Source organism: Nannospalax galili, unplaced genomic scaffold, assembly GCF_000622305.1.
Source record: "Nannospalax galili isolate Female #2095 unplaced genomic scaffold, S.galili_v1.0 scaffold663, whole genome shotgun sequence".
Classification (NCBI taxonomy): Eukaryota; Metazoa; Chordata; class Mammalia; order Rodentia; family Spalacidae; genus Nannospalax; species Nannospalax galili.
The window spans coordinates 8414042-8440125 of NW_008351881.1; the positions used below are offsets into that span (position 1 = coordinate 8414042).

The window sequence follows — 26084 nt, forward strand, 5'->3', positions numbered from 1 at the left end:
CTCTACTTTTCCTGGAGCTGAGCTGTTCTTACTGCCTGGAGCTGTGTCATTGCTGTTTCACTGCGCCTGGGACCAGCCTGTGATCAGTTTCCCCAGAAGAGCTGTCTTCCATCAGCACCCACTGGCCGTTCTGACCCCGTTCGCCGCTTCTGCTCTCCCTGCCCTCGTGGGCCGGTGGCCAACGACCCACGAGCACAGGGAGAGCCTCCCGCAGCTGGCCCTAGCCTCCCGCAGCTGGCCTGCCGAGCCGCCCCGCACTTGGAGGCTGCTTTTTTGCATTGACTTCTCACCTGGGTGCACAAGGTAACTAAAGGCAGGATGAAAGCCTGGCATCTATGCCTTTATTTTACATTCCTGCTTACCTCTGCAGGTTGGTATAATACTCTCTCAAGGAGTGTTTGATGAATCTATGTTTTTCCCTCCAAGGCTTAAATTAGAGAGAGTCCTCTCCTAAACCTGGAGTTACCTTGGATTCCAAGAACAAAACTTCACAGGACCCACCCCCCACATGAGGGCAATAATCCATGAGCACAGGGCTGCTCCCTGGAGCAGAATTGATCATCTGTTAGGAAGCAGGCTGACACCTTCAGTGGTGACATCAATAAAGACATCAGACCACCTGGCAGAACCAGGGCTGAGATGATGGCGGGCAGGACTACACCCTGACCAGGACTGCTCAGTTATGTATCATATTGCCCCTGCCTCAATTCCTCCTCTACTTAAGCCCAAAGCTCATTCAATGTCAGTACAGCTTCATTTGCCCTGTCCCTTATGCAAAGTCACCCATATATTCCCCTCTTTTCTTCCCTTAATAATAAATATGATGATGATGATGATGATGATAACATCTTAGAGTCAATAAAATAACTGTCAATCTGGTTACAAAAATCAGGTTAAGGGGGTGTCCTGGTTAGCTTTCTGTTGCTATGATAACTATCATAACCTAAAGCAGTGTTGCAGGAGGTGCACTTCATCCTATACTCCCGGGTCACAGTTCATCACTGAGGGAGTTGGGTGGAGAACTCGAGGCAGGAACCTAGAGGCAAGACCCACAGCAGAACGCTGCTCGCCGGCTTACTCACTGCTTATGCTCAGGTGACCTTCTTATACAGCCCAGACCCACCTACCTAGGGATAGCAGCCTACAGCGGATGGCCTCACCAATCATCAATCAAGACAATTTCTCACAGACATGGCAACAGGCCAATCTGACCTGGGAAATTCTTTAACTGAGGTTCCCTCTTCCCATGTGACTTTAAGTTGTGTCAAATTGATAACAAAAACTAACCAGTACAGAGAGGGTAGGGAAAAAAAAAATCTGTGTTCAGACCCGGGGAAGAGAATTGGGGACAAAAACAGCAGGGAAAAATCTAAAATCAATCTGGGTCTGCCTAAACTGACAATGATTTAGTCAATGTGAGAAATATTAGAGGTTTTCCAACTATTATTTGGCAACACTCACCCTTAACTAACCTTAAAATATACAAAACTATAGCATCATCATCAATTCATCAAAGCAAATGAGGAAAAAAAGGCCCTAAAAAGCTTATGCTCTACTAATCTACAATTTATGGCTGAACAGAAGAAGAAAAGATGTCCACAGCTGTTACAATATACTTTTTATTTCCATTTTAAGTTTCTAATCACCTGGCTAAATCTGCCTATTTCACCCTCTACAGGTGAGTCACACTCACAACAGTTCTTGCACATGAAGAGCATATCCACACAACCTCAGGATTCCATTAAAGACCTCTGAATTCCTATGCCAGAACAAATTCAAACTTTAACAAGATGCTTTGGCATATGAGAAACCACTGCTAAGAACACATAAACCTGCACCTGTTCCATCAGTCTTTGAAAATAAGTGTGATCTATCTCCCCAAACTCCTTTGAACTATCATGAAAGAATATCTGGATTAACCACTACCTTGCCAGATTTCCCATCAGATTTCTGTCCTACTTCCACTGTGGTTATCCTGAGGAAGAGTTAATCAAAATAAAGTCATGAGTATTACAGGTCAGTCCATCCCTCTAGCACAAAGGCCAGGAATCCTGTCACCCAACTGCACTTGCATCAATGGTGTGAGAGATGGCTCAGTGGGTAAAGACACTTGTTGCCAAGCCTGATTACCTGAATTCAATCACCAGGACTCACGTCGTGGGAGAACTGACTACCAAAAGTTGTCCTCTAACTTCAACATACATTCTGTGGCATATATACGTGTACACACACACATCTCACACACACCCACCCACACACACACACACACACGAGGGGGGGAGGAAGGGAGGGAGGGAGGGAGAGAGAAAGAAAATAAAGAAAGAAAGAAAGAAAGAAAGAAAGAAAGAAAGAAAGAAAGAAAGAAAGAAAGAAAAAGAAAGAAAGAAAATTAAAATGTAAAAAACAAGTGTTTTGCAAGTTCCAAAAGATCAGCTCTGAGGACAGTGGCCAGAAAAGGCATTTAAAAAATATTTATATATGTATGTGTATGCCTGTTTGAATTTATATACACCCCAAAGAGGGTTGTCAGATCCCCTAGAACAGGAGTTACAAGAAGTTGAGAGCCACTATGTGGGTGCTGGGAACCAAAGCCAGGTCTTCTGCAAGAGCAACAAGTACTCTTAACTTCTGAGCCATCTCTCCAGCCCTGAAAAGACTTTAAAAAAAAAAAAACATCTTTTTAAAAAAATTTTATTTATTATTTTTATTTTATATGTATGCATGTATTGCATACATGTAGGTAAGTGCACCCATGTCATGCAATGCCCACAGAGGACAGAAGAGGCCATCAGATCCCCTGGAACTGGAGTTATGGACAGGTGTTAGCTGCCATATGGGTGCTGGGATTCAAACCCAGGTCTTCTACAAGAACAACCAGTGTTCTTAACCACTGAGCCATCTCTCCAGCCCCCAAGACTTATTTTTTTAAAGCTAGTGTCTCATGTAGGCCAGGCTGGCCTAAAACTTGCTATGTGGTCAAGGATGACCTTGAGCTTCTAACCCTGTGCTGGGATTATAGGCTTGCACTACCACACCCAGTTTTTGTGGCTCTGGAGATAAACTCCCAAGGCCTTGAGTATCTTAACCAGGCCCTTTACCAACTGAGCCTCATTCCTAGCCCTTGAAAAGCATTTTCTATACTTTTCAAATGTCATGTCACAGTTGACTTATAGACAAATTTTATTTCACATACCACTACACTAATAGATCGTGCACAAACACTGGAAAGGAGAATAGCCTGCCATGAAATCACCAAGAAGCACGTGCCAGCAGAGACTGGTTCAGTCAGGATACAAGAGACCACAGTGGAGCTGATCTAAATTTGTGTGCTTTACGTGGCAAATTTCTACATATTTGAGATGGTTCTAACTGACCATAAAAGCCCTCATCTGCCCAGTAAATGATAACATTCACAAACACTTTAAACTTCTCCAAAGGACATGCTCAGTGGGCCACTATTTTTCATCTTTACTTTTCCTTCCATTTTAAATGCCAGAGAACTTTTTTATGAACTGCCAGATTACAAGCCTAGAAATTTCCCAAATGCTGTACCCTGTGTCTATCAATCTGTCTTTAAGCTGAGACATGTCTTCCTTCCCCTGCCTTTGAAGACTAAAACATACATTATCATCTTTTCTGATGCCCAGGCCTTTGCCTTGAACCACAACAGATCATTAAGTATGACAAACATAAATTTCATAAATTAATTCTACTTCATAAATTAATGATTCTATTCTATTTCATAAATTACTAATAAGAAAAGCCAGAGTAGGGTGCACAGAAACACTTCATTATTTTCACAATAATTTTATGAATCTGAAACTGTCCTTTCTATTTAGAAAGGTTATATTTTTACTCTTTAACTAGAATTAAAGTGTGGACATTTTTTGTCTTCTAGATAACCAACAATAAAAACATGTTTTAATGTTTTGGAAAAAATTAAACTTTATAATCATAACATAAAAATACTACTTTGAAGAAAGTCTTGATGGCAAATGTAACAGAAGATTGGGGTGTGTGTAATCTAAAATCCACAGGGACAGAGAGAAGGCCGAGCATGCCTGTAAAGCTAGCGCTCTGGAGGCCAAGCCAGGAAGATCAAGTGTTAGAGGCCAGCCTGGTCCATACAAGGCTCTCAGAACAACAACAAAATTAAATGGTTTAAACAAAGTCCTACAAATATACTAAACAATGAGAACAAAGAAAAGTTTTAAATTATTAGAACAGATATTTAAGTTGTACAACTATTTTTCAAGTACTACTCTGTGGTAAAACTCTGCAGTCTAAATCACTTCAATTACACTGTACTGGCAGCCCTGGAGACAGATGAAACTCTTGAAAGTGCTAGGGATTGAAGTGTGTGTCCTCTCCCACACCGCCCATAAATTCACACGTGAAGTCCTAACTCTCAACGTGATGTCTTTAAAGATGGAGCCTATGGGAGCTGGTTAGGCTTAGATGAAGTTAGGAGAGTGAGGGTCTCATGATGGGATGGATCAGTGACTCACAAGAACAGTGTGCTCTGCCTGAAAACACAGCAAGAAAATGGACCTCTAGACCCAGCCATGCTGGCACCTTTACCTCATACCTCCAATGTCCAGAACTCTGAGTAAGTTTCTGTTGCTTCACCTAACCTATACAGTGTCCTATATTAGACTGTTTAAGGTAGCCCAAGCTAATTACCACAAACAGGCATTTTGAGATATGTAAAAAGCCATGAGCACACTCATCCCTTTTAAACCAGCAATCTTCCATCTGAGTTCTTCATCTTTGGAAATAATTGAAACATAAAAAGTTAAATATGCATTACTTAGTTTTAAGTTTTTAAGCCAGTAAGAACCCAAATGTCTAATAGAAGGAACGTGGCTAATTCTATTTTATCTAACATTATTAATCATTTAAAATTATTACAAAAAGCATACAGCTTAGAATAAAAGCATGTAATAAAATTAAATGCTAATCAAAATAAAAATCTACAATAACAATAACCATATAAATAAATGCAGACAAATGTTTAAAAGGATAGCTACAAACAAAATAATTTGTTGGAAAGCATTTTCTTTAACAATACAAGAAATATTTTAAAAATATAGTTGAGAATAATGTTATGTAGATCTTTAAGCATAATCACATCCTTACTTCTAAATTATATAGTGATTTTTTTCTTTCTAGACAGTGTCCACTACTCCCAAAAAATTTAGAATGAAATATTTATATTTTATACATGAGAACCATCAATTTTCACTATAACATACTTTTTATTATATTATTACTTACACAGAGATGGTTTCCAAAGCATCTTCAAAGATTTCCTGGGAAGGAAAAAGAAAGTATAGTGAGTTTCTCAAGAAGGAAGAATTTCATTGTGAAGAACTGTCTACCCATGTGGGCGGGGGATGAGGAAGAAGGTGAGCAGGGAGCAGGGTAACAACTCTGACCAGTGGGGTTCCTGTCACAGAAATTTGTGTGAACTTAAGTGAGAATCCTTTTTCTTTTTATTGTAATTAAGACTCGTTAAAAATACTCAGCCTGCACCCAAACCTGGCTGATATCGAGTATGACATCTCTCCAGGAGTAACCTTCACTCCTGGGCCTCACTCACCCCAGACACAGAACGCTACACAGGACATGCCCGATTCAGTCTTCATTTTCTCCATGGCTGGCCACATTAGCATCCTCTGGGCCTTCTTCTCAGATCTGCCTGCACTACCTCTGAGCTACCTGCTAGTCTAACTCAAAAAGAAGAACCTCTTTTCCCTCTGTCTCTTTTTCAGACATCAGCCAAAATCCTGTACCAGGCTGACCTGAGCCTCTGCATTCTCACTCTGAAGACACACACCCCACTCCATGCAGCTACCTGTCAGCCTATCTGAACTGTAACTCCAAAAGCATGATTTTTCTCTCTTCCTCTCATCCAGCTCGGCTCCCTCTCCCAGCAGCTGCCAAGATTGCCAGTCCTGTTTTGGTGACTGTTTTTTCCTCCCAAACTCTAACAAGATTGTCCTCTTGTTTACTTCTATGTCCATTTTTTAATTCTTTTATCCATGAAACTAAGAACCCTCAAAATAAAGACCCTTATGCTGGGTGTGGTGGTGTACACCTTTAACCCAGCAGAAGAGGGTGAATCTCTGTATGAGGCCAGCCTGGTGTCCATAATGAACTCCAGGCCAGCCAGGGCTATATAGTGAGAACTTGTCTCAAACAAAACAACAAACAATAAAACCTTGGTGTTTCTAGCATTGGAGGTTGAACCGCCTGTGGTGAGACACAGCGGCACACGGTGGCGAGACACAGCACTACACTTTCACCTTCGTTAGTCTGAGGAGTCCTAGACTTTTAGGAACCTCAACTCAGTGCAAATAAGGATTTGTGTCTTTGATGCTGAAAAGAATTTCACAGCTAGCTCATATAGTGAAATAGGGTTGGCTGCTGTCTGTGTGGAGGTGAGGGGACAACTTTAGTTGCTTCTCCCCTTCCACCTTGACATGGGTTCTGGGGGTTGAACTTTTAGGTCATAGCAAATGGCGAGCACTTTCACCTGATGAGCCCTCTCTCTCTTAATAATAGAGATATGACAGTTCCAGAGATGGCTTAGAAAGAATTAGAATCTGATGAGCTAAAACCAGAAGCCACTAGGGAGTTTAGCACATGTCCTTTTCCATAAATGGAGTTTCTGGTTAGATTCCTAAAAACTTACATGTTTATGGCTAAGGGGAAAAGACCATTAGTGGTGGTTAACTGTATTGAACTCTATTTTCTGCTAGAAAAGGCTTCAACTGCATTCCAAGATGAGGGGCTTCTCTAACTCCTCATGTCCTCCAAGTTTCCCCTGCCTTTCTATGGTGCCCCAATAAAATACAGCTATCGAGCATCTCTGAAGCGTGTTGAACAGGCTCTCTGTCCTGCAGGATCAAATACTCAGCCAATTCTTAACCCTTTGCATAAAAAATAAACAAGCACATCATCTCATAGTGCAAATTTGCTTTCTTCTGCAATGGTAAAATTATGTGTATACCAAATACTTATTTTAAAGTAAATTTATGATGTATTATCAGTAAATGTTTGATTTGTATACATATATGTGCAATATGCAAAAATATGACTTTGTTAACTCTGTTGCATTTCTCAGATGAAAAGTGGTCTTGTGTAGAAAAAAAAATATAAGACGCCTAACTCTAGCTGAATCACAGACAGCATGCAGATTATCTGCAGTTGACAGACAGGGGAGTTCATATGACTAACACACAAGAGCATTTGTAGAGAACTCTGGTTTCTTCCTTGAAGGCAGCTGCATTGGACTCCCACATCCTATGGTACAGATGACTGAGGGACCAGCACCCCTGGGCACAGCATGACAAGTGTTTTAACCTAAGCATACCTGACTCAATCACACATTGCCAACAAATGGTAATTGTTTTTGTTTTACTTGGGTTTTAGTTTGGTTTTAGGTTTTCTGGCTTTATTTTCTTTTGTTTTATTTTTATTTTTGAAACAGGGTCTCAGGTACTCCAGGCTGGTCCAAGACTTCTATAGCTGAAGATGATCTTTAATTCCTGATCCTTTTACCTCAACCCTCCAGATGCTGGGAATACAGGTATTCACCATCATGCCTAACTGTTCAATAGCCTATTTTGACTCCCTTAGAGTCAAGGACCTTTACACTCTCTTTGCACTACCTAACAGCCCAGCATACTAATTTTTATTCCATGGGCCCTGAGCAAATAATCGTTGGCTGACTGATTAGCTGAGTCCCCTTCTCCTGTAATGAAGGGCCTTGCCCTAAGCAATTGCACTTTGCACTTTAGCAAATGGACTAATGTGGTAAGCACAGGATTCCTGGAGAAAGCTTCCAGATACCAGGCCAGCACTGAGGTCCTGCTGGCACAGTAGCATGAAACCTACCTCAGCCCCAAGGACAGGGGCCCTGGACACAGATACTGATACCCAGTGAGGGGAGGGGAATTTCATATGAAATTCCAAAGAATTTTCATATGACTTTGTTAGCTTTGTCACATTCTGGGGAGCAAAACACAAGCAAGTTTATTTCAGCACAGCACATTCTTATTTTTTTAATTTTTTTATTATTTTTATTTTATGTGTATAAGTGTATTGCCTGCATGTGTGTAAGTGCACCCATGCCATGTAATGCCCACGAAAGTCAGAAGAAGGCATCAGATTCCCCCAGAACTGGAGTTACAGACAGTTGTTAGCTGCCACATGGGCGCTGGGAATTGAACCTGCGTTGTCTACAAGAACAGTCAGTGCTCTTAACCACTGAGCCATCTCTCCAGCCTCACACAGCACATTCTTAATAAATGCTTATTTCCAATTATGAAGACGCTAATGATGAAAATGTTTATATTATTTTCATCCCTAGAGGAGAGGCAAAGACAATGACAAATATAATGTTAACAGCAATGGTTTCAATGCGCTGTATTAATTTCCAAAGAAACCAAATAAAGTCACAAAATTTTCCAAGCTTCCTTATCTAACTTCCAATTCATTTTGTGGTGTGAAAGGAATGTGTGGTAAATATTACTCTCTGAAAGAAAAAGAAGAAGGAAACTTAGAGCGATGTGCTACATATATCCCTAGAACCACTTCCCTCAGGTCTCCTCCTCCTCCTCCTCTTCCACTGTCCCTACTGTTAGCCAGGGCCACACCATTTTGTAAAGCTCTTCCATGTTGGTTAAATGGTGATAAGTCCTGGAACCAAAGTAGTTTGGTGTCTAGAACTAAAATGTTCTAGACTCTAGCTATTCCCCTCCTCACAGCCCATTTGGCGACACCCCAACTGTAAGCACGCACTATGGGCTACTCATCAATAATGCAGCATGGAATCGTTCCTATTCCTCTAAAACCGATAGCATGCGGCCCTCTCTGCCAAGTGAACCTGAATGCTCTTCGGAGCCCCTACTCTGACAGCTACTCTTCTAATAAATCTCTTACACCAAAGGAAAATCCACTCTAGTGTTGTCCTTGAACCCCAAACCTTTCACCTACCTCCATTTTTCCATCTTTCATATGGATGACTTCATGGCCCTATGAATGGATGCTACCATGTACTTATTATCTATGGCCCTTTAGCAGAGATGAAGGCATTGGATGGGGCTTACAGACGCCTTCCTCCTCAATGAGAATGACCCTGCCCCATCCCCAGAGCACCAAGCTCTCCACACTGAGGTGTTCATCTGCCACTCCACCCTGTTGACCAGTGAAACTGTGGGTTTGACTAAGGACTCATAGAACCCAATAGCTGCTGAGAACAAGTACACAGATTCTATGCCCACTTTAGGGTTCCTCTAAACCATGCCCAGGGAGATGAGGCATGAAAACACGCCCTGATGACAGAGGAATGCAGGCAGAGAGTTAAGATGAGCAGGTCTTACACAGAAGCTGCAAAGCCATCACACACAAAAACATTGCTGGTGAAGAGGAAAGCTGGAAACCCCAACCCTCCCCAGCCTAGGCAAACGGGCGAACTGGCTTAGAACCACGGGTGCAGCCGCAGAGGCACTCCACAGTGTCTGTCACACTGGCAGCAGATTTAAGTTGCTAATGGAACATGTGAAGTTGCATGAACTAGGAGAGCCTGTGCTCTGCGATGACTCAGAAAGCCACTGCTATGTGACCTAAAGCCCCATCTTTTGTGCCGCAGGTACTGGGTTGAGCTACTAAATTCTTCTCTCCACTCCAGCCTGCCTCCCCCTCCTAGGAGGGTACTATCTCTTAACAAGCTGCCCCTGTTCCTGCTTCTATCTACACATCTTTGTCCAATTCCTTGCTCCTGGACATAAGAACCTAGAACTCCTCCAGGTTCCATGTCACACGCTTTGCCCTGGAACTCAGGCAGAATTAAAAGCACAGAGACTGACTGGGTCCAAAGGACTGCAAACACCCCTTGCTGTGGCCTTCAGCTCTGTGACTTAAGATGTGCAGGATGAGAAGTCAGACTGAAGTCAGTTACTATACCAGGATTCCTCAAACTACTGAGTGTAAATATTGTTACACACAGCGAAGGCACACTGGTATAAGTAAATATACATCAATTATTTAATTACACTGCCATCAGAGAGTACAGTGGAAAAAATTAATTTAGGATTGGAAGATAGACCTGTCTAGGTGTGAACCTTGATTCCACCCCTGACTTGGAGCAGGTATAGCACTCTGAAGCCTCCATTTCCTGAAGTGTAGGATGGGAATCCCAACCACCCCCCAGGAGTGTTGTAAGGAGTTTAGCGAGACAATGCGTGAAACAGGTCTGCCGCAAAACAGGTTCCACTAATACAGTTCCACTGAATATTACTCTCAGATGGGATGAACCAGCTGACTTGTGAAGACAGGGTAGATTCCTTCTTCATACATCCCTCAACTCTTTTTCATACCAAAGATTCTGAGCCTCTTTCAGAATAGAGAAAAACATCTGACAAGGGTATATTTGCAGCAAAGAGATATTCCTAAAGAGTACACTGAGAGATACTAGCGCCTCTTTTCCCTTTTTGAATACCTTTGCCTCAAATTCTCTCACACACATTCCCTTACACAGTTGACTTCCCAGCATGCAAAAATTAACTCATGAGCACAGCACATCATAAGACTCCAAGGACCTCAGCTAACCAAGGAGGAGTCGACATCTGCCAACACTGTGTGGCTAAGACACTGAACCTATTTTGACTCCAGCCTCAAGAGTAAAGCAGAGAGGTCACAGAATTCAAAATCATAAAGTCTTTGAACTGCCCAGAAATCCTTCACTAGGGAGTTACTTGTCCATCACACATGCAAGCAAATCCCTCATGGCTATCTGGACCACATCCAAATGGAGCACTGGGTTTCTCCCAGTCTTTGGTTATCAGTACCACCAACCTGATCCTGGACAGCTGGCTAATGCTAAGTACCAAGCAAAGAAAGCAGTTCATACAGGTTCTTTGGAATTCCCAAGCACAGGGAAACTATGAGATTACGTATCGACCACCAGATGTCGCTCTCACAAAAAAAAAAAAATTGGATAGCGTGGCTCTAGTTTCCACTACCACATGGAATGTTTTTTAAAATGAAAGTTAACTTTATAAGGAGAAGTTGCAGCCTAAGAGAGAAGCTCCAAAAGCCAGTACTTTAAGAAATCATGTACAATCAAAATTAACATGGAAGAAACACTCTACCATTATCACGGAGCACATACAGTTTGGAACATAACTTCATAGAGAAATGAGTACACACAAATAAAATGGGCACTTATGTATGATCAAGATCCATTATATACAATGCATGAAACTGTCACAGAATAAGATATTCTAAAAATGTGCACTAGAGTGTATAATAATATAATAAAAACAGAATGCAGATGCAAAAAGCAAATCTTTTACAATCGCACATTTTGAATTTATTTAACTTAGATGAGCAAATTTTTTACTTCCTCACTGGTATTTCTTGGCTACTATTTTTATGGCTATAAAACCAACCTTGTAAATCAAGATCCCCTGTGTCATGACCCTGCCCTCTAGCACTAACCACTATCTCACACATCTAATCTCCAGTTAGCGGACGCCTGGCTAGGGCCTACTGTTTTTTTGCAGGGGAACAATTTTACACAAAGAGCAACAACAAACGGAAGACTTAGTTCAATTTTTTTTTAATTTCCTTTAAAAACCTATTAATTTTTTAATTTTTCTATTGATTTGTGTATTTCATACAGAACATCCCAAACAATCTTACTCATCTTTATACCTGCATCCCAAATGACACCCTCCCATAGCATTCCCCCATTCCCCCACTGGAGTCCATATACTCTGTCATCCCTGTAAGAGTGAAAATAAATTGGGTTTATTTGGGCCAACTGTATGGTCTTAAACACCCAAAAGGAAAGTATAACCAAAGATGAAAGGGGCCAATATAATTCTTTGAGTCCATGTGTATAGCTAAAGGCTACGTAACAAGAAACAATGCCAGACAGGAGATCCCTTCCTTTGAGTTGTTGACCAGGGTGGCCCAAGAGACTCCCAGGCAGTAACCCAGCATGGAACTGGGAAAATGAACAGCAGAACCCAATCTTATCTAAAGTTCTAATATTTTAAACTTTTTTTGTGTGTGTCTTTTTGAAACTACCACTGATGGAGGTATTTTACTGTTAAAAGGACACAGTTTCCTTTATGAATGAATCACAGATTCCACCTATGAACATGGGCACTACAATGGAGACTTACATGATTATTTCTAGCTCACAAATAATCATAGTGAGCACTTCACCTCTACAATTACTGCTACTGCTTCTCTGTCCTGGTAACAAAAGCAGCAGGAATAGCAGAAAACACCACCTCGAGTCTGAGAAATCCTTAACATGGATCAATTTTAAACTTTCATAAAGATACTACAAAATCAGGTAATTATGCTGTTGTTACCATGAGGAAAGACTCAGATTTCTTTATTTTTATTATAATTTTATTTTCCCCTGATTTTAAATATTTTTAATTGATTTCAGAATTTCATTCAGTATGAGTCCATTTTAAATTAGCTTACAGAAGTAACAGATGTTTCCATATAAGATTTTCATACCTATTTCATTTTGACTGATTCCCCAAGTCCCCTCCCTCTTTCCCTGCCCCCTCTTTCCCTGCAGTGCTGTTTCCCACCTCTCCTCCCTCCCCCTTCCCACCTCCTCCCCTCTCACCTCCTCCCTTTCCCACCTCCTCCCCTTCTCATCTCCCCCCTTTCCCACCTCTCCTCCCTCCCCCTTCCCACCTCCTCCCCTTCTCACCTCCCCCTTCCACTTTCTTTTCCCACCTTCCCCGCCCCTGCTTTAAGGCCTTTCTTTTTCTAGTTTCATGGCCCCACCTAGACTCCCAGTCTTTTCTTTCAGCTCTACCTGGATATGCGTATTTAACAGTTAGAGGCTATGATCTGCATATGAGAAAGAACCTGTGGTACTTGTCTTTCTGAGCCTAGCTTACCTCAATACAATGCTTTCCCTTTCTTTTTTATCCAGCTTTTTTTTTGGTATTTTTGAGACTGGGTCTCCCTGTAGCCCCAGCTGTCCTGAAACTCACTATGGCTTTGAACTCACAGAGATCCACCTGCCTCTGCCTTCTGACTGCTGCGATTAAAGGCGTGTACCACCACCCCAGCTATCCAACTTTTTTAAATTGAATTTTTATAATTTTCATATGATTTCGTGGTATTTCGATCCCCTCCCCATCAACACCTCCTCTTACTGCCACCCTGCCCAATTTAATGACATATATACATATACACGATGTATTTATACATACATATATTACATGATTACATGTGCGTACATATATATATATATATATATAAGGCCCATAGAGTCTAATTTGTGTCTCCAAATGTCCTTCAGTGTGGGTCCATCCACTGGAGCGTGGTTAGCCTAACAAGATTCCCATCCTTAAAAGAGACCATCTCTGCCCCCTCCCAACAGCCATTCTTATAAATTTCTTAATTTCATCTTTTTTATGGCTAAAAAATCCCATTGTATATATGTACTACATTTCATTACTCACTCATCTGTTGATGGACATCTAGGTTGATTCCATTTCCTAGCTACTGTGAAAAGAGCAGCAACAAACATGGATGTGCAGGTGTCTCTGTAGTAGGACGGAGAGTCCATTTGGGTCTATGCCCAGGAGCAGTAGAGCTGAGTCATATGGTAGTTCTATTTTTAGTCTTTTGAGAAGCCTCCACACTGATTTCCATAGTGACTGCACCACTTTACACTGCAAAAACAGTGGATTTAAGGGTTCTTTTTCGTCTACATCCTTGGCACAACCTATCCTTCCTTTTCTTGATGGAGGCCACTCTGACTGCGGTGAGGTGGGATCTCAAAGTAGCTGTAATTTCTCTTTCTCTGATGGTTAGCGATGTTGGACACTTTTTGTATTTTTTTGCGGGGGGGGGGTCTTTCTGAGACAGGGACCATCTGTATTTCTTCTTTTGAGAACTATCTTTCCAGATCATTGATCCATTTATTGCTTGGCAGGTTTGGTCTTTTGGTGTTTATTTTCTGACATTCTTTATATATTCTAGACAGTAAGCCCTTGTCTGAAATATAGCTGGCAAAGGTTCTCTCACTCTTTAGGCTGCCTGTCCATCCTGTTAGTAGTTTCTTCTGTGTGCAGAAGCTTTTTAATTCGGTGTGATCTCATTTGTCTGTTCCTGAGGCTGTTTCCTGTGCTACTGGGGTTCTGTTTGAAACTTTGTTGCCTGTACTTATGTCCTGTAGTATTTTCCCTATGTTTTCCTTTACAAGATTCAGTGTTAACCCTTTTCAATTAAGGTCTCTGATCCTGTTCGAATTGATTTTTGTACAAGGTGATATAGATGCAATTTCATTTTTCTGCAGGAGGATGTCCAGTTTTGCCAGCACCATTTGTTAACAAGATTGTGAGACTCAGATTTCTTTAACGTATCCATTGTTGGGCCTCAATACCATAGGAATAACATCACTTAATTTACAGCATCGAAATAAGATCTGAGACAACATATTTAAGATATCTGGCATAGAGTGACAAAACACTCAGTAGTACTCTGCACTGATACTATTACAGAGGTTCTACAGTTAAACATCTCCAGTGCAGCCCAAGGACAATCAAAAACAAGCCTCCTGCATCACTTTACAAATTCCCAGCCTACCCCAACAAAAGCCTCACGGTACTGTCTCACCTGTGGCTCTGCTCCAGAGTGAAGGCTTTAAAAAGAAAGCACAGACCCACACCCCATCATATGAATGCTCAGAAGGGGCAGTTCCTAAAGCTCCAAAGACAACCTCAACCTCAGAGACCCCATGATGCAGGAAAGAAAATGTAGGAAAATCTGAGTTCACACGCTTAGATTCACCTCCTTGGGTTCAAACGGTACTTTTAACGCCCACCAGCTTTGTGACCTTCGGCAGGCCTTCTGTGCCTTGATTGGCTCTGGCACTGGGTGGTTCATGGGTCAAATGTCGTATGTGAAAAGCACTTAAAATAGACCATCCAGTAGAAAGCATTACTTAGTCTATCACTCTGGTGTCCTGAGTCTCCAAAGAGCACTGATGGAAATGTTCTCTTATTTGGATAATGTGGGTTGAGACATTTATGACAATATTTACTCTTGGCTTGGGTGCATTGATAAACTTGGTTCTTAAATTTGGAAAAATAAATATTAAGATTTTGTCACATAAAATTTTTGATTTTGCTAAAAATCATTAGTGCCAGGGATGTCACTCCTCAGCACTCTATGGGCCAACAGTCCACATGCCATTACGCACACCAACTCTCTTTTCCTTCTCTCTGAAGTAGCTTTGTACTGTTCCCAGTTTACAAATGATGAGACCTTGGCATAAGGAAGGACAGTCACTTGCCAAGGACACAAAGCATGTTAAAAGACAGAAACGGGACCCAAACCCACAGAGACCAACTTTAGCCCCTGAAACTACAATCTCTTAGTGTTTAAAACTGTTTTTGAAAAGCACATTTTACAAATTCAACAAAGAGCTATTTGACAAAGTAAACTTCATCACACAGACAAGGCAAGAGCTAACTCTTCACTGCCTTCACAATGCAACTCTCAATCACAATTACAGACTGGGTGGGAAGCTGTTTCCTGCCGGTCCTCCCTTTCAGGTGCAGACATGGTGAGGCAGATCCAGGAGCTACACCCAGAGCATGAGACAGAGACCTACACATGACAGCTGCACCACTCAAAAGAGTACACAAATATGAATGAGCAAGCCTAGGAACGCACTGCAACATGTATTTACACACCAAGTGCAAACACCAGTTTTATTTGCATATATGGGGGAGAGAATGGGAAAGAGAAAGATAGTGGTTTAGCTTCTGAGTGATTTAAAACTTTTAAACGAGAATGCCTATGGATTTATCAGGTATTCCTTTAAGAGGCAGACCATGCACACCGAGAGAAAACACAGCACAGTAAGGCAGGATGGGAGTGCAGCTCACTCAGCTTACTGGAACTAGCTCTTTGAGAGTGTGAAGGGTACTCTCAGACAGGTTTTTTAAAAAACTTTACTTGGGCCAGGCGTGGTGGCACATGCCTTTAATCCCAGCACTGGGAGGCAGAGGCAGGCGGATCTCTGTGAGTTCAAGGCCAGCCTGGTCCACATAGTGAGTTCCAGGACAGCTGGGGCTACAGGGAAACCCTGTCTCAAAAAGACCAAAAAAAAAAAACCAACAACTTTATTTGGAAATCACAGCAAATTTACAGAATAGTTGCCAAAATAAGAACAGCATGAAGAACACCTGTGTGCCGCTTCCCAGCATCCCTGGTCACTGACAACTTGCCCTGGTGGAAGCAGATTCCCTAACCCACTCCCCACCAGCCCCCACCTCCCTTGCACCCTGGCTAACTAGTGAACTAAACAATGTATTTTTTCTGAACCATTTGAGAGTGAGTTGCAAAATGCTTACTGGTAAAGGTGGTCTGAATCCATCAAAGTATGTTTATTCTGTACACAACCTAGTTTGCACCTCTGCAAATTAGACTACTTCACAATACTACTCAGGTTACAGTTTATCAGCTGACCCAACATTTCCACAGCATTTTCCCCCTGCAGAACAGGATCTGGACTTGGTCAACTACTGCATTTAGCCATCGTGTCTTCTTCCTCCATTAATCTGGAATTTTAATACCATTACCTTTTATAAGATTGACAGTGCTGGAGAATACAGCTCTCTCCTCTTTTCTTGTTTTCTTGACCACCTCCTCATTTAAAGTTTCTCTGACAGATCTCTGTGAGAAGAGTCAGGTACTAACCTACTACAGAAAAGCTAACCACAGCCCCAGGGCATGTATACCTGGACTGACAGGTGTCATCTGCCCTTTAGTAGTATTCATTTTGATCACCTAGTACAGTGTCCCATGTCCCCATCATATAGTGACCTTTTTTTTTTGGTCTTTTTGAGACAGGGTCTCCCTGTAGCCCCAGCTGTCCTGGAACTCATTGTGTAGACCAGACTGGCCTTCACAGAGATCTGCCTGCCTCTGCCTCCCAAGTGCTGGGACTACAGGCATGTGCCACCATGCCCAGCTACATAGTGACTTTTTTTGTTTGGCAATTATTATGAAGTTTGTGGTGAGGAACAGAGAGATGGCTCCAGTGGGTAACGGTGCTTGCCACCAAGTCTGCTGACTTGAGTTTAATCCCCAGAATCCACATGATGGACGTTATCCACTGACTTCCACAGACATGTGTGCATGTATACACATACACACAGTAAATAAACATTTTTTAAAAATCTGTGGTGAGATCATGTGATCACAGGAGACTACACTACTCCTCACCCAGTATGCCTTTAAACTCAGCACCTAGGAGATGACATCCTGACTCAGCCTCCAGAGCTCTGGGATTACAAGTATTCATATTCATCAGCCACTTCCCCAGCTCCTAAAGCAACCTAACACAAGCAGCTGAACACTGAGCATCCAACTCTAGCCCTCCTCCACTGCTCCAAGCTATCTATGGCATTCTACCTCAGGCAAACCCCTCTGGTTCCCCTACTTATCTAGCTATTTCTTTATCTTCCAACAACACAACTCAAAGATTCCTATCACTTTCGATGTTCACTACAATCCTTAATCGTTGTTGTTAATCCTTAATCATTGTTGTACTCAAATGGTTCCAAATATGGCCTAGATAGCATTTATATTCTCACAATCTTACCCTTTGAAAAAATTCTAATATCTAGAGCTTGCCTGTCATGAAAATTCCTACAATGGGAATTTTTTAAGATTTATTTTTATTTTGTGTATATGACTGCTTGATCTGCATGTACATAGTTGGAGTTACACTGACCTGCATGTAATGCCTGTGGAGGCCGGAAAAGGCTGTCAGATCCTCCGGAACTGGAGTTACAGACAGTTGTGAGCCACCTTGTAGCTGCTGGGAACCAAACCCAGGTCCTCAGCAAGAGCAGTAAGTGCTCTTAACTGCTAAGTCACCTCTCCAGCCTCTGACAAGAATTCTTAATCTTGAAAAATTGAGGCTTTTTTTTTTGGTCTTTTTGAGACAGGGTCTCCCTGGCTGGCCTAAGTTGATGCATATCTTAACTTTAGCATTAAGACTCAGTTGTTTTCCCAACCCTCTTAATGACTCACATATTTGACACACCAACATATATTCCCAAGTGGACTTTGAGAAAGTGCTTGCTTTGCTGCTCTCTGAAGTTGACTCCATTACTAACCCTTAACTAATCTCGAAACTCACTGCTCTAGGTGCCTGGGTGTAATTAGGTTCTTCCTGTTAAGATATACCTATACACACTGGGTGTGGTAGCACACACCTACAATCCCAGCACCCAGGAGTTACAGGAAGGAGCAATTTAAGTTTCCAGGCTAGCCAGAGCTAAATAATAAAACATGTTTTAAAAAAACAGTTTCCTCCCATCCAGATCTGAGAGCCACCCAGAGCTACAGCTGTTTTTCTCCCCTGCGTCCATCAGAGGTGAGAAGCAGGTGGTTCAGCAGCAGCATTTCAGCATCCACTGTCTAGCTGCTGCACAGTGTCATGAAGGCTGAGCCCTAGTTATGGTTTGGATCGTAAATGTCCCCCGAAGTGTCCGTGTACTGAAGGCCTGGTCCTCAGCTGACAGTACTATTCGTACTAAAGTTCTACAGGGAAGTGGTAGAACTTTAAGAGGTGGGGACTTGTGGAGGGAAGTCAGGTCATAGGAGCATGCCCTTGTAGGGGATACTGCTCCCCAGCCCTGTCTTCTGTCTCTCTTTCTTCCAGGCCACCACAAGGGGAGCAGCTTTTCTACCACATCTCCCCAGCAGAATGTTCTGCTCTTCTTGGGCCAAAAGCAATGGAGCCAGCTGATCCTGGATTGAAAGCGAAATAAACATTTCCTCCTTTTAAGTAGTTACCTCAGGTATTCATCACAGCGAGGGAAAGCTGAACAACAGCCGGCGATGGCTAGTTTTTGTCAACTTGACACAAAGCAGAGTCATCTTGGCAAGGGGGACCTCAACTGAGGAGTTCCTCCATGAGACTGGCCTGTGGGCCTGCCTGGGCGACATTTTCTTGATTGCTGATCGATATAGGAGGGCCCAGCCCACTGTGGGCAGTACCACCCCTGGGCAGGTGGGCCTGGACTATATAAGAAAAGTAGCTAAGCAAGCTAGGGGAGGCAAACCAGTAACATTCTTCCATGAGCTGGGCTTCAGTTCCTGCCACCAGGGTCCTGCCCTGGTTCCCCTCAATGGGGGGCTGTAATCTATAAGCCAAATAAACCCTTTCCTCCTCAGTTTGCTTCTGGTCATGGCACTTATTACAGCAACAAAAACAAAACTAGAACATAGCCCCAGAGTTCTTGCTAACAAAACACCAGTATCTTCCCCAACTGTGTCAGTCCTAGATAGAACATTCATGAACAACCACCTAGATCCAAGTGCTCTTGTAGCCCTTCCAAGCAGCTCATTTGTTCCTTAAACTACCTGCAGCAACTGCTGTGGCCTGCAATGGAAATCTGCCACAAAAGACAGGTAACAAAAAAGAATATAAGCAAACAAGATTGTGCAGATAGTAATCACAGCTAAGAGGAAGCCAACAGGCTATGTAGTATAGAAAGGACACGGATGAGAAGTTTGGGAGTTGGTCATGGTTGAGTTGGACAGGCCAGGAAGCACTCACAAAGAGCACTGTGGTGGCAAACAACTTGGCATGTCCTGGAAATGGAACAGGAGCTAGGGTGGCTGGAGGGCAAGAGGAGACAGGCAGGAGACAGCCAGAGGAAAAAGACAACAGCCTGACTATTTGATTACAAGGAGAGTGGTTTCCTTTATTACTAAGGACAGTCCCTCAGTCTGTAAGCTGGGAAGAAACATGTAATCAATGTCTGAAAAAGAGCAAGAGGGCCGCAGAGTAGAGAGCAGCTCACAGAGGGCAAAGAGGAGACAGCGATACCAACAGCGACACCCTCTCCCAGAAGTGAGGGCATGTAAGGCCTTGACGTAGGACTGAGGAGGGTGGCAGTGCTGGCAGGTGAAGGGAGAAAGCACCACATACATTATGAAGTAGACTCCACAGGACCAGCTGATGGCAGAAGGGCAGGATGAGAGGACAGAAAAGAGAACCAAGGGTGAGGCGATGCTCCTGTTGTGTGTGAACTGCTGTTTTAAACCCACCTGCAAAGCCCCGTGTCTGCTCCTGAAAATTACAAAAGGATGACTGTCTCCGGTTGCCTCTGTTGAAAGAGGGAGCTCTACGGTCTTTAACAGACAGACAAGTGTTCTTTAAATACATTACATTTGCCTCAGTCTTAAAATGTCCGTACCTGTCATATGAAATACTGAGTCCCACTCTCACCTGGACTGGGCCTGTGTACATTCTTTTTCTCAAACTTTTTCCACTCACAACACCTTTTCACTCAAGAAATTTAATGCAATCCCAATTCTTTGACCTACAGCTAATTTTATTATTTATTAAGGATAACAGCATATCTGCACACTGATGAGATGGATGTGCTTGTTTTTCTAAAAGAATTAAATCTTGGCTGAATATTTGATACCTCAAGATTCAGAGCATCTTCAACATTTCTCAGAGTTGACTGATACCCTAGTCTTTTAACAATCAATGCTGAGAACACCATTTCATATAAACACATAGTTTAAAATAACAAAAATCTGTTTAAGGCCATTTCAGAAAGTTTTGGAAATTCTGTCCTAATTCCAGGCCAAACTTCACTTAACAATTGTTTTATGAAACCCAAATCAGCAACTCAAACAGCAATTTTTAAAATCAAACATTCAGGTGGGCATGGTTGCACACGCCTTTAATCCCAGCATTTGGGAGGCACAGGCAGGTGGATCTCTGTGAGTTGGAGGCCAGCCTGGTCTACATAGTGAGTTCCAGGCCAGCTGGGGCTACAGAGAGACCCTGTCTCAAAAAAAGACCAAAAAATAAAACAAAATAAAACATTCTAAACAATACAACCCCCAAAATATACTAATTTCATACTTCTGCACTAAGAAATGATAGTAGAAAAATAATAAAAGACTTTGTTTTCCAGAGTTAAACCTATTTCTATAACAGCAGAAAAGTTTGTATGTACAGTAAAGACACTGCAACTCATAAGACAATAATCTTCAATTTAGCCATGGTTATTTCAGGTAGTGACGGTTGGTCAGTGGGCACTGTTTGGCATGACTGCATGTGTGGTACAAAGTACATGGGTAACAAGTACAGTCGTGTGATGCAACACAGGCAAGCATTACCAGAAACACTTTGGGTTATTTGCATGTTTGGTTTGAATTAATTCTGGTCACTGCACGTTCAGAAACTTTATACTCTTACCAAACACTCTGCAACTCCCACATTCAGTTATATGACCCCATAATGAGGTTGTGACCCACCATTTATTAAGCTGTGGACTACTCTAATTGCCTCCTCTATAAATTTTAAAGGAGGTAAAGACATGAAACATTCAGAAGGAACAGTACTTCTTTCTAAGCTAACAGCTGTATAATTAAGACTTACAGAGCACCATACCTTATTAAACCAACTCTGGGTTTGCTTACAAAAATCAAACTTGGTTTGCTTCATGTTAGATGAAAAAGAATTCCATGAATCTCAGTATTTCTACCTTAAAGAGTTGTGAGAAATATCCCATATATTAATCACATATGCATGATTAATACAAATAAGCGAAGTGATTGGAGATTTTGTGAGTGCTCCCTAACCCCAGGTGGCAAGCTACCAACACCACTTCCTTTAGCCTCACTCGTGAGTTAGGTAACTAGCTCAAAGTGCCTTAACCTTGGTTCCCTGGCTTAACCCTAGTTCTCCAAAAGGACTTTTACCATCATTTGGATTTTAAAATAAAAACAAAAATATAACCGTTCCTCAAAGTACATTTTAAAATTACTGTCAGCAAATAAGAATGCAATGCCAAGATATGTGATATGGTTAGTTGCAATCTGAAATAATCCTGCTAATGATGATCTGCCTACTCTACAAAATCCTTACCAGATGAATGCATTTATAAAAAAGTAAAATTTATAGCTAATTACTAATCAAAGTAAGGGTGCAATCAAGTACTTAAGTACGCCAGGCACCAGCTGAAGCAGCAGTGCTGCACCTAAGGGGAGCATTAGCAGCCTCTTTATTCTGATGAGGCTCCCAATGGGGGGACTAGCCAGAGAAGCACTCAGCCAGAGAACCCACCCGTGTCCACTAACTCGAAAGCCCACCCATGTTCTTTTCTCTCCCCCGCATGCCATGCTTGAAACAAACAGAACAAATCTGAAATTCGGATGTTGATAAAAGATTGATTTTGCTTGACTCTTTTCCTATCAGAGTCCATACACTGTGACAGTCCCATTTTCTAAACAGGCCATGGCTTAAAAGTGGAACTGTTTGTGTTTCCTTTCTGGAAGACACTAAACATGTAGGCTAAGCAGCAAGTTCCTTAGGGAATAAACTAGAAAATCAGAGGGTAGAAGTCATCCTCTTCACCAGCACATCTGTCTTCTTGCAAACAGGACACATTATTCCTGCAGCAGGCAGCAGGAATTCATGAAGCCCTGGAGCCTCCCTTCTGATGTTGTCACAGGTCACAGCGTCTGAATCCCGTGAGCTCCTGACACAAATGTGCCCTGGCTCTCCAGTACGCTTTATCCTCAGCACATGGAGCAGACAGATACTCGGTTTCACTTACACTTGGGGAAATTTTATTTTCTCCTGGTGATTTTTAATTTTCCAATTATTTTAAGGGTTAAAAGTAAACTGAGCCAAGAATAAAACGGGGACACAATCCTTACGGGGTAACAAAAATGTTCTTTAAGTTGGCCTGAGGCAATGGCTACACAAACAGAAATTTAGTTTAAAAAAATTACTGAACCTATGCATAAGAGGACTTTGGGCTAGTGGTACAGTGGTAGAGCATTTACCCAGCATGTACAGGAAGTCAGGTTAGTTTTCTAGCACCAAGGAGGAAAAGGGAGTGAACTTTATGATAAGTAAATCAAGCTCAATAAACTTAGGTTGGTTGATTTATTTATTAAGATAGGGTCTCTTGAGGGCTGGAGAGATGGCTCATCGGTTAAGAGCACTGGCTGCTCTTGCAGGGGACCCAGGTTCGATCCCCAGCACCCACATGGCAGCTAACAACCATCTGTTAAGTCCAGTTCCAGGGGAATTCGACATTCTTCTGACCTCTGCTCATACTGCACGACACTGGTGCACTTATATCTATGCAGGTAATACACTTATACACGTTAAAAAAAATAATAATAAAGTCAGGGTCTCTTATAACCAGGCTGTCCTCAAACTGTCTAAGTAGTTCAGTATGACCATGAACTCCTGATCCTCCTCTCTCTCTCTCCTGGAGTGCTGAGATTACAGGAATGCCCCACCATGTCTGATAAACTAGGTTTGGAGGGAGCGCACATGTACTAAGACAATATTAATGATTATGGATGTATTAGGGTTTGAATATGAAATGCCTCCACAGGCTCATATATCAGGGACTTGGTTGCCAGCTGATGGGCTTTTAGGAAGTGTTTGGATCCTGTGGGCTCTCACCTAATCAATGGGGTAGTCCATTTAGGGGCCATAATAAAAAGGCATTGCTGGGAGGCAGTGAAAAGCAGGCGGTACAGTGACTGTAGTGAGGCAGCACATCATGGCGATGGAGTGTCACAGAGACTATTCACTGCCTGACGTCCAGGAAGCAGAGAAAAGGAATGTAAGAAAGGGCTACAGCAGTTTACTGCAGCCCTCCAGCCCCCAAATGGGCCATTTTAAACCCTAGAGTTTACAGCATATATGAATAAGCTGTATCCCTAGAAATCGTGCAGAAAAGGGTCAGCAAACTACATGGACCAAGGAGTATTCAGGCAGTACCTACCATAAAACCCATGCCCCAGCTACTAAGGTTATACACTGTAACGCAGAAGAAGCCACAGGCAACATCTAAAGGAACAGGCATGGCTGTGTTCCAATAAAACTTCACTTACAAAAATAGGCGTGTGGCGGGGGGGGGTCACATTGCATTAGGCCTTCAAAAGAAATTTTCAGGACCCTGACCTAGTGGAAAGGCACTGAATTTAGAGTTAACCCTGACTTTGTGCTAAGACAGCACTATTTCCTGACTACTTCCTGTTTCTAGGATGTGTGGGGGCTACTGTGCCACACAGGCTGCTCAGAACTCCTGGGCCCAAGCGATCCTCCTACCTCAGCCTCCGGAGGAGCTGTGACTACAGCTGTGCACCACAGCGCTGGCCAGTCTGTTCTGACAGTGAGGCGCTGTCTCCACCCTCCTGTGCTGTCCTTTTCACTTTTGTTTTCTATACAGGAAATAAGGATGGATCTTATTTCTTTAGTTTCACTTTCCCCTTTCTCAGCCTCACTGCCTAAGAACGTGTAAGACTTAGGACTATGACCTGAGTGGGGTGAACAAGGAGCCAGGTAAGGTCAGAGGCTATTCTGTCACCTAATTCTCAGACTCTTGAGACAGCCAGCCAGTCTGTGTCCTTGCTGTGTGGCAGAAGGACAAGCCCAGGTTTCTGGGCGATGCTGAGTCCCCTTTTCCTCCTACCTGCCTCAGGCCACTGAGCACCAAGAAAACAAACCTCAGATTTTCAGATGATCATCAGCAAAGTGAGTCCGACCAGCCAGATGAGGATGGAGTGAGAGTCCAGGGGACTCTCCTGGGGACTATAAGGCCTGATGCCAAAGCCCTCGTCCAGAACCCGGTACGTGACTACACACAGAACCTTCCATCAGGTACTCCCTGACCAAGGCCTGCTACCCTCTGTTCACAGCTGCACCAAGTTTCCAAGGCCATAGAGCAGCAACTGGGCTCTGGTTCTGGCTTCCCCTGCTGTCCAGCCTTGGGCCCAATATGGAACTTCCCCAATACTCTGCATTTATGAAGAATGAAATCAGATTCTACTCCCGAGAACTGACAGGAAGGACTCCTTGAAGGCTAGCCTGCACTCCCTTACACTTATGTTAAGGTATTGCCACCATCATTCACTATCTATGGATGTGATGTGTTATAGTCTGATAACTGCCAAGAATTCAGCCACAAGATAGGACGGATTTTATTAATGGCCAGGCTGTCCCTGCAGTCCAGGAGTAAATACAGAGAGCAGACCCAAAGGGAGTCTGCAAGAACTTTTTATACATACTCAGATATTTCTCAAAAGCGGGAACACAAGGGGCCAATCATCATGGTTTAAACTCAAGCACATATTTGCATAAGTCAGTAAAAGTTTAAAATTATTATTGCCCCCCACCCCATCAAGCAAGCAAGCATGGATAGAAGCAGATTAGAAGCAGATACAGCTTTAGGCAATAGCTTTTGTGGCAGCTTCTAAGAATTCCTGGTCCACCAAGTTCAGACCTCTAGCACCCACATAAAATCAGGGTGTCTATGACCCCAGCACTTGGGGGTGGAGACAGGTGGATCCCTGGGACTCTCTGGCTAGCCTGTCTCATGGAAATGGTGAGCTCCAGGATCAGCAAGACATCGGCACTCATAAAATAAGGAGAGCAAGAGAGGAAGACACCGGACATCAACTTCAACACAAAACAAGCCATGTATCAATACTTAAAGACTCTCCCCAACCGTGTTTTTAGTAACATTTCTTCCTTAGCGGCACTCCCAGGGCTAAGTGGATTCCTTCTACCAGCTGTAAACGGTTTCTAAAGCTATTCATTCTTTTGAGCTTCTCTAGTAAACTCATTCCTCCCCCTTTAAAAAAAAAAAAGGAAAAAAGGAAAAAAAGAATTCCTGGTCCCTATAGGGTGTAGGCAATTTTAGGGAAACTGGAAAATAACTAGGCCAGGTCAGATAGGATGGTAAGATGGATGTCTTTTAGTCAGGGGCCTGCTACAGATGGAGAATCTGCAGCTAATGTTTTAAGTTCCTTGCAGTCAGCTGACAGTATCTACAGGAGTACTGATTAAAAACAAACTTAAAAAGCTCCTATAGGGAAAAGAAAAAGTGAAAAGTAGAAAGAGACAACTATCCTCAAGTGCAGGAGGAGTCACACATCTCCCCACTGAAAGGGAGGGAGGGAGGGGAGAAAGGGAGAAAAGGAGGGGGGGAGGGAGGGAGAGGGAGGGAGAG

At 42.7% G+C, this 26084-nt stretch overlaps 1 protein-coding gene across 2 annotated transcripts in view; it reads right to left on the reverse strand.

The window, feature by feature from the left end:
- Window positions 1–26084, reverse strand: part of Ttc39b (tetratricopeptide repeat domain 39B) — a 139778-nt gene that overhangs the window by 105114 nt on the left and 8580 nt on the right. For both annotated transcript variants that reach the window (XM_008848842.3, XM_008848841.3), the window contains exon 2: window positions 5278–5312. In XM_008848842.3, the coding sequence (XP_008847064.1) occupies window positions 5278–5312 (35 nt within the window). The remainder of the gene's footprint in view (window positions 1–5277; window positions 5313–26084) is intronic.